Here is a 12231-nt window from a genome sequence, read left to right on the forward strand (position 1 = left end):
TCCTATCACTTTCTTTCCCAGTGATAGTCAGTAGGACAAATAGAGAGGGTGAATCTCCTCAGAGGGAACAATGGCAGCAATAAAAGCTGACAGCGGTTCTAGCTATACACCTTGATACACCTAAAGCTGAACTCAACTATATTGAAAAATTCACCTTGCAGCAGGAGCTCCATGCACTCTTTCCCATCCCCCTATGCTTCCAGGATGCAAATAGGCCCTTGGCGTTCTCATGTATAATGCATGCCGGGGGATCATGATGTCGGAGAGCTGCATTTGCTTTAATGCCAAAGAGGAGTAGCCGAACTTATTAGACATGTGCAAAAGGAAAAAATTTGTTTCGTTTCGTTTTAATTCGTTAATTCATTAATTTCGTTTAGTTATATTCGTTACCTTCCTTAAATTCGCTTTCGGATTTCGTTTAGTTTTCTACCGAATTCGAAAAATCGGCCACATTCGAAAATATTTCAACCAAATTCGAAAATATTTCTACCGGATTCTAAATGATTTCAACTTGATTCGACATTATTTCAACCACATTCGAAAATATTTTGTGACCCGAATTTAGGGCCATGTATCTCGGGGTCACTTGGTGCTAGAAACTCCAAATTTGGATATGTTGTAGTGCTAGTACTATTGTGTTTGCATACCAAATTTGGGGTTTCTAGCTATAAGTGACCCCGAGATATGTGGCCCCAAAATCGGGACGCAAAATGTCATTCTCTGCTCTAATAACTAATAACATTTTGCGACCCGATTTTGGGGCCACATATCTCGGGGTCACTTATAGCTAGAAACCACAAATTTGGTATGCAAACACAATAATACTAGCACTACAATATATCCAAATTAAGTGTCTAGCACCAAATGACCCCGAGATACATGGCCCTAAAGTCGGGTCACAAAATATTTTCGAATGCGGTCGAAATAATTTCGAATCATGTTGAATTCATTCAAATTCATTCGTTATATTTCTTTCGTATTCGTTGTAATTTGTTATTTTTTTATTCGGACATTCGGATGCATCCGAATGTCCGAAAGATGCAAAATTCGGCCGAATTTCGATTCGTTACGAAACTAATTGCACAAGCCTAGAACTTATAGCGGAGTGGAAGTATGGAATAAGGTATTTAAGAGTATTCCAATCTCCTTAGACTAGGTGAGCAATTAGCCCTTGTAAAGCATGGGACCCTAGTGCAAGCTGAAATTTTCAGTATTTTTCAGTATGGCTGGTTCAGCTTGAGAGCTTAGCGTGTCTTTTTAGTAAGGTAGATTCACACAAGGGGTAAGACTATTGATGTCTTCAAGGATATAACTGAAATGCTATGTTGCGTTACTTGAACTATGCTAGCAGTATTTAAAACCCCGGAGTCCTACCTGTGGCTAAAGGGTCCAATGTTGCCCTTTGGTACTTGCTATATGGCTCTGAGACTTGAGCTCTCAGTAGAAACATTGATTTGTAAAGAGACCGTGATTTCAACTTCTGACTGACTCCAACAGTATGCCCCAGTCTCCAACCACATCTGTAATATGTCTGCTGCCTCTGACCATCCTCTATAATATGTCTGCTGCCTCTGATCATCTTTTGTATTATGATTGTTGTCCCTGACCATCTCCTCTAGTATGTCTACTGCCCCTGACCATGTCCTGTGGGCTGAAATCTGCTGTGGCTGGATGCTGTACTGAGTTATACTCGCATTTTTGGCCGTATGCATTCATGGACATTAAGGATGAGCTCAGTTGTGTTCGCCTGGTCCACGTGCAGAGCCCGCCAGGAAGTCGGTGCAGCGCTACGCTAATGACAAGTAGTGAGACATTACCCCGATGCACGGCTGCAGAGATCGGGCAATGTCTCACTGCCTGTGATTAGCGCAACGCTGCGCCGACTTCCTGGCGGGCTCTGCACGTGGACCATGCAAACATGCCGGAGCTCATCCCTAATGGACATATTACCGAAATACCAAATACCTGAGTTCCAGGCATACGCCCCTCAAAGCATATGGCCCCAAATGTGAGTACCTCTCAGTACAACATCCAGCTATGTACCTCCGCAGGGTATTTCAGCCTGTCATTGACTTTGACTTTGACAGGCTGCAGGCAGCTGGGCACGAATACACACAGGGGCTGAATACCCAAGGTGCATGGGGCCTAAGGGATCCAAAAGATTCAACTGATACATATGACTTTAACTATTCTACCCTATTTCATTCATTTATTAAATAAACAGCAAGTCTATGTGCTTCTTAGCCTTTGCTTTTTTGTTATTTCATGTACGTATCCTAGAAAGAAAGCTTTGTTGAATTTCCTCAGTTCTGACATTTTGTTACAGGTAAAATAAATTTTGATAATATTTTATCTTAGTGCATCAGACCGTTCAGAGAGCCCCAAGCTGACATCCTGGAATACAGAGACGAGGAGCTCTACCATCAAACCTGAACCTGGAAAGATCACAGTTCTAAGACAAGAAAGGTAGACTATCTTTGGTCACATAAAATATTTACATTGTAAGCGTTTGTTGTCCCTCAGAAGCCTATTATAACATATGGTCCAACAAGGATTTCCCTTACTTTAAAGAGATTTGCTCTTTCTTGTTGTTGTGTCTAAAGACAGGAAATAAAGGAGAATCTCCCCAATGGGACAAAAAAAAATATACCCGTTGTTTAACTGGCCCCGAAAGGATTTACCCCCTTCCTGACTAGAGCACTTTTTGCGATACGGCACTGAGTGCGACATTGCACCCAAAAAAAATTTCCCCACAAATAGAGCTTTCTTTTGGTGGTATTTGATTATCTCTGCAGTTTTTATCTTTTGCGCTATAAACAGAAAAGGCGACAATTTTGGGAAAAAAAGCAATTTTTTTTACTATAATAAATATCCCCAAAAAGTATATAAAGACACCATTTTTTTTCTCAGTTTAGGCCGATATGCATTCTTCTACATATTTTTGGTAAAAAAAAGTTGCAATAAGTGTATTGATTGGTTTGCGCAAATGTTATGGCGTCCACAAAATAGGGGATAGATTTATGGCAATTATAATTATAATTTTTTTAGTAATGGCGGTGATCTGCGATTTTTATCATGACTGCAAAATTATGGCAGACACATCGGACGCGTTTGACACTATTTTGGAACCATTGTCATTTTTACAGCGATCAGTGCTATAAAAATGTGTAAATGTCACTGGCAGGGAAGGGGTTAAACACTAGGGGGCGATAAAGGGGTTAAGTGTGTCCTAGGGAGTGATTCTAACTGTGGGGGGGGTGGGCTTCCATTGACATGACAGCGATCCCTATTTCCACTGTCACTAGACAGAACAGGGAAATGCCTTGCCATCTCCTCGTTCTACCTCTCCACGCCGCAATCGCAGGACCGCTGGCGAACATCGAGTTCCCGGGACCCGCGGGCACGCTCCTGCGGCACGTGGCGTGCACGGTAGGCGGCACATTTAAAGGGACATACAGGTACGCCCATTTGCCTGCCTGTACCATTGTGCCGATGTATATCTGTGTGCGGCGGTCGGCAAGCAGTTAAACCTTTTCTAAGGTGTCCAAGATGGAAAAAAACGAAAATATTCTTTAGACCTCGTTTACACAGGCACTGAGGTTTGTAGTCCGTGATTGGACCATGAGCTTCTAGGTGCTGCATGCAGACATTCACATCAATGGGGGACACAGCAATTGCACAGACACGGCCACTTCTCCCAATCTGCCAAGTGTGCGGGTGCATATGAGCGGCCCTAAACACAGACAGTGTGCATCTTGGGGCCGCTCACTTGCACGTTAGTCAAATTTGGACAGCGTGGCCACTGCATCCCCATAGATCAGGGATATGCAATTAGCAGACCTCCAACTGTTGCAGAACTACAAGTCCCATGAGGCATAGCAAGACTCTGACAGCCACAAATATGACACCCAGAAACAGAGCATGATGGGACTTGTAGTTTTGCAACAGCTGGAGGTCCGCTAATTGCATATCCCTGCCATAGATGAAAAGGCCTGCATGGTGCACCTGATAGTTCAAGCCACAAAGACACACAACCCATTCATGGACTACAGGCCTCAGTACTATAACTGTAAACTTTATGTAATAAAATAATACTACAGTTTAATACAATATCATACCTCCCAACATTTTAAGATGGAAATGAGGGACACCTACTAGCAAACGTATGGAGGCATAGGGCACGCCCCCTGCCACACCCCCTTAAAGGAGAATTAACCAAAAAAAGTTTAATTAAATCCACAAGGGCTTTATTTTTACCACTACTATTCTTTGATATTGGCTTTTAAAATGTACAAATGCAGTAATTTGGAAGTTGGATGAAAGTTTTAGCACTGGCTAACACTTTTTGAAAGATTAAAAAGTGCATTTTATATACAATTATATAGATCAGACCAAAATGAGGGACAAATGAGGCAGAATGAGCGACAGGGGGACATTGCTCCAAATCAGGGACAGTCCCTCGAAATCGGGGACAGTTGAGAGCTATGCAATATCATATATTATTGGCAGCAAAGTGGCTTAGTTTGTTGGTACCTTTTTAGCGCTGTAGTCCTCAGATCGACTCTGTCAGGACATTATCTTGCATGTTCTTCCTATGCTTGTGTGGGTTTCCTCTGGGTACCCCTGCTTCCTCCCACACTCCAAAACATGCTGGTAGGTTAATTGTCTCTTTTACAAATGAATGTTAGTTTTTTTGGGAGATGGGGATCTTAGATTGTAAGCTGCTGGAGAGCACTGATATGAATGCACAATATGTAAAGCACTCTGTATCACATTTAAAGTGGTAGTAAACCACTCCAAAAGGGAACAAAAGGACCCGCTGGAGCGTTACACCATAATGTGCTAGTATGCATCGCATACTAGTACATTATGACAGACTTACCTGAACACGGAGCCCAGTCTTCCTTCTGGGTACACAGGCTCCAACTGTATGAATACCATCCCTTCAGAGTGCATGTTACGTCACCGGCTGCATCCGTGTGAATATCTCCTAAATAGTGCAAGTTTAGTAGATATTCACTGTACCTACAGGTAAGCTTTATTATAGACTTACTTGCAGGTATGGGTTTAAAGTAGACTTTACTTCACCTTTAAAAAAATATAATAATAAAACAATTTCTTGAAATAAACAAATCCTTGATGAAACCCACATCTGAAGCAGCTCATTTTTGACTTCTTTTAAACGTTGGGGCCACAGTTGTAGTAAAGCATTTAAGTGCAGAGTTTGTGATAAGCTGTAAGGGTTGGCCACTTCTGGCATCATAAAGCCGATCTTCAAGCAGATACAAAATAACACATTGGAAGCTTTGTATTTATACATCATTTTTATTTTATTTTTTAATGCGAGCAGTGTAAATATCTGGATTGAATATTGAGGTCCACTGTATAGTCTGTACAGCAGAGCTGAGAGAAGGGGGGCAGCACAAGGAGCTAATCATGTGTGCTGCAATGCAAAGAGCAAGCTAATAGGAGGAGAGATCGGAGTGACAGGGCGAGGCTGAACTAATCAGTGTACTGATTCTCTATTCATTATCCAGTCAAAGGTTGGGGAGACCTGTAAGTGAAAGTGAAACTGCAGCAGAAAAAAATCATGTCCCCTCTCCTGCTAGACAGGCCTGTACTGTGTGACAGACCTGTGTAAATCTCAGGACTGGATGAGCAGAAACTATAAATGTTTTAGCAGGTCAAATGGCTCCTGTGTATGCATTTTATCTGTGTACTTAGCTGTTTGCTTAGAGTCATAGGTGTGCACAGCCTATTGCATAAGGCCCCTTTCACACCGGGGCGGGAGCAGCGTCGGCAGTAAAACAGCACTATTTTTAGCGCCGCTTTACCGTCATTATAGAGGCACTATTCGGCTGCTAGCGGGGCAGTTTTAATCCCTGCTAGCAGCCAAAAAAGGGTTAAAACTGCCCGGAAAGTGCCGCTGAAGCAGCGATTTGCCGGCGGTATAGCCACGCTGCCCCATTGATTTCAATGGGCAGGAGCAGTTTAGGAGCTCCAAACATGCTGCTTTAAGGAGTTTTTTTCCCATCCTGCAAGTACACCACGAGGGCTTTCACACTGGATACACAGCAGTGGCTGTTTCAAGGCACTTTGCAGGCACTATTTTTAGCGCTGTAGCGCCTGCAAAGTGCCCCAGTGTAAAGGGTGCTTTAGGGTGTGCACCTAAAAGCTCGAGCACATGTGTGTGTTTATTTATTCTGATGGTGTCAGTAGAGCAGTGGATGGTGTCAATAGTTTGTATTTTTTTAATTTTTTACAATTCTATTTTTTTTGTTAAGAGCCCCATCAGGGGCTTTCGTGAAAAATCAGGGGTTGAAACGGGGGGAATCTGTGGCACACGGGGAGATTGGGGTGTGCCTGGGCACACCCTGTGCGCGCACACATGCCTGGAGTTTTTCTGTAACCTTTAGCTGCCACATTTTAGGGAAGATTGATCTGTTGTAACTCTCAAATAAGAGTTTTCCTCACAGGCTGACATCAGTGCCTAGAAATTGGAAGGAGCCAGTGACTAATAAGGGGGCCAAGTGTGTTTTGCGCATAGTTGTCCTAGCAGACCTTTCTCTGCATGCAATGTCTTATCAAGCAATCTATCCATCATTAACCTATAGAGCTCCTGTGTGAACAATACAATACTGTTCTACTACTTATGTGTAATTATTATCGGTAAATCTAGAACACAGATACATTTGTGAACTTCATTTTTTGCAGTGACAATTTGACACCCAAACCTACTGAGAACAGAACATCCACCAGAACTGTCACCACCACAGTTGACAGGTAATATAATTCATTGGATGGGAATATGCTTATGGTAGCAAAAGTTGTGCTTTTTCATTTGTTGCCGATGTGGTATATGGTATGACATCACATACAGGTACCAAAACCCACTCATTGTTCTGATTTAGTACAGCAGGATGGGATGCTCCCTGGGCAGACTATGGTCTTGGACAGATCATGATCGTGTAATGATGCCAGGGTTTTACACGACAGTAGAAAACAGTGATATTTGATTGGCCATAGACAGCTACCATCTTGATAATGATTACCAGGCTGGGTAACTACATCCTTCCATGAGTGTACTTGCAATGGAATGGTTGGCGATCCTTGAGGATCATCTACTGTATTTTTGATCCTTCAAGCAGTAATAAACCCAAAAATAAAAAAATTTGATATTTTGCAGCTTGCCAATCTTTAAATGTAGTGACTACATTGGTTTATTCTTTAGGCTTTTCCCTTTATTTCACCTAGTGACCCTGCCAGTAACACACTTCTTGTCTTAGGGCATCTCCACTCTGGATGGAGGCACAACGGAGAAACCCTTGGACAGTGGCATTGTCAATCTTGGGAGAAAGTAGTGTTGGATGCACTAGTAGATTTAGATGGACTTTAAAAAAAATAAAAATAATTAAAACCAAAATCCCAGATTTGGTCCTGTTCCCACATACAAGCATTTTGGGCCAATATTTTACAATTTATTTGCTTAGTAACCACAATTTCTGTCTGTCTAATGGTAGCGGGTTGTCTCCTGGGCTTTGTCAACCACCTAGCCTTTTCTAGGGCATCCAGAACTATTGGGTCTACTCCTGTTCTATGCTAGAAAAGCCAATGTTTTGACATGGTAATCAGATAGGCCCCCTACTTTGGACAGCTGGAAAAAATTGGTTAATTTAGTGGTCTCATTGTAGAAAATAGCATTTCTCTCCTGAGGTTGCCCCAAAACATTTCATAAGGTCTGGGACATTTGGATTAAATCTCTCTCCATTACTAATGCTAGAGACGATACTGCTCTTGACTAAAGTGGATGGGGTGTAAATTCTATGTTCCTTGAAGAGGAGGGGCTATGCAGGTGACCTGTTTTGTCCATCCCCTCTTTATCTTTCCTTATCTTCCTTGGACCATACACTGCTCATACTGTACTTTATTATTTATTGTGTTATATTCTAATTTTTCTAGCTTGTTTTTCTGAAATCTGATGTGTGTCTACTTACTATGATAGTGCCTACTTTCTACCCCCTGATTGCCTACCTTGGTCATCTGATTCTGCTACCCTCGTTGATCAAGGGGTACCAGAGTTGGGACTATAGTTGGGATTGTTTTGTTTATACTGTATATTACATTACATCTTTTGAGCTGGGTAATGCCCAAAGGCTCTGTTTTATAACATATATTTTTTTCTAAAGCTAATAAAAGACTATTTTGGAAAAACAAACTCTTGTAAAGCAGAGCTGAACCGAGCAACTTTACAGTTTCTGAAAACTGTTACATTCCCAGCATGCCGGGATTGCTACTTGTCACATTTGCTTGCGTTTTCAACCAATCAATTGGCTGGTGTCATAACTGATCACATGTGCAGCACCATGGCAGTTGCAGATCAAACCAAAGCTAAGATGGCAGCTTGCTTGGCTGAAAGGGATAAGGAGGGTTTCGTTTTTTTCCCCTTTCAGGATTGTAAGCACCCTTGTCAGTGACAAATACTTTGTCTTAACCCTCTAACTGTCATTTTATTTGGATAGCTTGGCCTGTTAAAGGAAGTTGAAAGATAATAGACTTACTGGCTAGTGAAAATAAAGGAAGACAAGCCTTAAATAGAAAACAAATGCAACCATAGCTAAGAATTAATAATCTTTTTGCTTTTGGGTTTAACACCACATTTATTCTTCTCCATATAAGGGGATCAGATTCACTCCTAGAGCAAAAGCCACGATTGCCACAAGTAATCCTCAAATTCTGGAGCATCACTTGCTTGCTCCAGTTTGTGGCCACTATGACTTCCAAACTGCTAATAAGAACTTGCCGGCTTCTATATTATTGACTGATGGGTTCTTACACCAAAGAGAGAGGACACAAAAGACACACATGGCCATCAAAATTATCTTCCCCCCCCCCCCCCCCCACAAACTATGTATTCTACACTATTCTCTGGATTTTTTGTAAGATCAAAGAAAATATAACGTTTTATTAACCTCTTTATAGTGCAAACATTATCCCAGACATCCCTAAGCTGAAATCTTGCAGTGATGACACTGAGACAAGAAGCTCAACTGTACAAGCAGGACCTGGGAAGATCACTCTCCTTACAGAAGAAAGGTAATTGCAAACTGGACCAGGTCATGCCATCCATGTTATACATGTGCTGGTTTGATTGTTTACTGCTTCACCTGCAGCCACTATGAATTCAAGCAAGTGAATCTCACTTTTTTTGTTGTTCCAATCAAAGGAAATGTATACATTAAAGGAGAAAGATGCAGGTTCTTTGGAATGGCTATAGGAGGCATTTGAAACGTTGATGCAGATATCGTGTAGTTCTTGAAGGGTCAGATTTGGGTGGAGTGTGCTGCAGATGTCTCCCTGCGAGGGCTAGGCAGAGACAGGGCTTAGATCAGCCCCACATTTGTTGATAGCACACCAACACAGTTGACACCATCTTCCCAACTTGTCATTATGATGGAAGGATTGCCCAATTCATCAAGATATGCCATTGTGTTGGAAAATAGCCAAGAGCAATCATGAATGTGTTCCATGTTGAAAGTGGCTCTTATCAGTTTTTATGATAACCCTAAATGGCCTGACCATGGACCAAGGAACACCATGGACTGTCAAATTGTGGGGGGAATGACCCGATTCTGGACACCCTATTGCTGGCCAAATACCCAGAAATCTCATCCAGCTATTTATTGAAAATAGGATATGATTGGGACTGCCTGCATGCATATGTAACTGTGTGTAGCACTGACCCCTGAAGGAGTAGCTGATTTGATTTGGGCCTGCACTCTAGTAACACCCCACTAACTTGGCTCTCTATCCCCTTGACACAGCTGTGGTGCAATACAATACAGTACAATATAATACAATGCAAGGTTCCTGTATTGTTGAGAAATATAGTATCCATTTGGGACTTTATATGAGGTTAAGACCATTTAGGTCATATAGCTCCATCCCTGTCTATTGAGACTGTCATAAGGGGAAGGGGGCAAGGGAGAGGTTGGGACTTTGTATGAAGCATGTAGTCTCCAGGGGCAACCAACTATCAATAATGGAATTTTTAAAGAGAACACACATTGAGACCATGTTCCATAGAATCACATAAATAAGTGGTAGTGGTACTGTAACCTCTGGAAAGAGTCTAAAAATGCCAAGGCATATATATATGGTACATCATTCCAGGGAGGACCTACTATCAATCATAGTGATGTAATTCTAATTATTGGAATACAGTAAACATGATTGGTACAATAAAAAACAATTTTTAATAGTGGTAGCATAGCCCCTAAAGTCATCCATGTACACGTACACATCAATCATTTACATGTCAAACAGTATTTACAATAATGGAAAATTCTATTAACTCGCTAATCCGCCATATATTTCTAAGAACAAGGTTCTAGGTATGGAATCTCCATCTTACATCAAGATTAAATATAAAAATATATATATATATATATATATATATATATATATATATAGTATATAAATCCAGACACAGCTTAGAATAACTCCTATAAGGGCAAACACAGCTTCAATTAGCTCAACACGTTTCGTGGTTTGATGGGACCACTCATCAGGAGCAAGCATACGATGACATCTGGAACTGCAATGGAATTCAATATAAACAATTTCAAACAAAATATATATATATAATATACCTGGGAGCTCCCCTTACTTTTTAAGCTATGTGTGAGATCTCACTTAAAATACTTCTTGTCTTCGCTAGCTAAAATAATTCCTTGTGATTTGTGATCCACAGGTTAAAGTAAATTAAGTTGAGGTAAAGGTGCTCCCGATATAACTTTAGTACTTATCCTACAAGGCTTGGGATATCAGAGTAGGTAGGCCTCAAGCCTGCTCAGTGTCAGTTGCTCTGCTCCTCCTCCATGGAACTATAAATCCCAGTGAGACCTGTGTATGAGTCTAACTGCATGTGAAAGTTAACAAACTGTGGGCCGCAACCGGCTCACCAAATGGATCGGAGCTCCGTGTTGTAACTTTGGTCAGGTCATGCCAGCTTGCTTCTACGCCAGCTTGCCCTGTCGCTCCGTTCCACTCCACTGGGTGAGACCGGTCCTCCGATGCTCAAACGAGTGTCTCTGGATCTCTCCAATCCGGTCACTGTCTGTCTGGCACCGTCAGATCACTCACACAAGCGAGGTCTGCGCTCTGCAAAGGCTGTGGGCCGATGTCTCCGGGAGGGCCTCCCCACAGATGCTCACAGGCTGGTCATGTGATCCCAAGAGACTTAAAATGGCTGCTCAGGGTCCTTTTATGTCCTACCCAGCATGCATTGCTAGAGAAAGTGTTCATGGGTAGGTCATCAATTCTCCTGGGTAAAGGGGTCAACCTTCTGATCAAAACAGTAACTTCCTGTATATGTCTTTTTTGTGCTTTCTCCAAAGCAATAATCATTTTAAGTTCAGTACCAGCATTTGGCCACTAGATGGCACCAAATGCTAAATCAAAGAAATGTCCATAGACTTGTGATTATAGCATACAAATATACATTAATAAGCGAGGACGTCAGCGCTACATGTGCATTCTGGGCAGGCAAACATGGCCTTCTGCATGGATGCTTAGGTATGTTTGTGTGAGCAAGGCCTTACAGACATAACAGCCATAATCGGAGCACCTTTTTAGGAAAGATGGTGTTCTACTTCAACTTGGAACTAAAGGCAGCAATACTTACATCTGTCCCAATGGTTTAATGCCTGTGAGGACTCTTGTGAGGTGAGCATCTTCTCCCCTGCTTTTTTTGTTGACGTTCTTCAGCTGTCTCAAATGGCTGACACAGGATGACATCACTCCCATATATATGCAGGAGTGCAGTCATCCCGACACACAAGGCTGTACATTCTTACATTAGACTGTGAACATTGCCTGTCTCTCCTACAATAAAGTGCCCGTCTGTAATTTTTTAATTTATTACTTCAGTTCGGCCGTAGCCAATTCCCATCCTGCAACATACCGGTACGTCACTGAATAAGAAAGGTTGTTAGCTCGGTCACAGCTTTAGCAAATGACCGAGATTCTTTAGGACTGGAGATTTTGCACAAAATAAAAGTAATCTGAGCGGCCAAAGCACTGAAGGGCTGCTGGATTATATTTACAGGCGGCAGAAGGAGGTCCCAATTCACTTCCTGCGGCCACCGGGATTTTTTAGGTACCATAGTTGCCTTTCTACGGGCGGATGCTATTTTAAAGCGTGACATGTTTGGTATCCAACTTAACATTGTG

General features: G+C 42.0%; 1 protein-coding gene across 6 annotated transcripts in view; it reads left to right on the forward strand.

The window, feature by feature from the left end:
* ZNF185 (zinc finger protein 185 with LIM domain) overlaps positions 1-12231 on the forward strand; it is a 199465-nt gene that overhangs the window by 98932 nt on the left and 88302 nt on the right. For all 6 annotated transcript variants that reach the window (XM_077450315.1, XM_077450407.1, XM_077450665.1 and 3 more), the window contains 3 exons: positions 2359-2466; positions 6715-6783; positions 8980-9093. In XM_077450315.1, the coding sequence (XP_077306441.1) occupies positions 2359-2466; positions 6715-6783; positions 8980-9093 (291 nt within the window). The remainder of the gene's footprint in view (positions 1-2358; positions 2467-6714; positions 6784-8979; positions 9094-12231) is intronic.

This window comes from Lithobates pipiens, unplaced genomic scaffold (genome assembly GCF_037356315.1).
Source record: "Lithobates pipiens isolate NorthernLeopardFrog02 unplaced genomic scaffold, aLitPip1_a1.2 Scaffold_1, whole genome shotgun sequence".
NCBI lineage: Eukaryota > Metazoa > Chordata > Amphibia > Anura > Ranidae > Lithobates > Lithobates pipiens.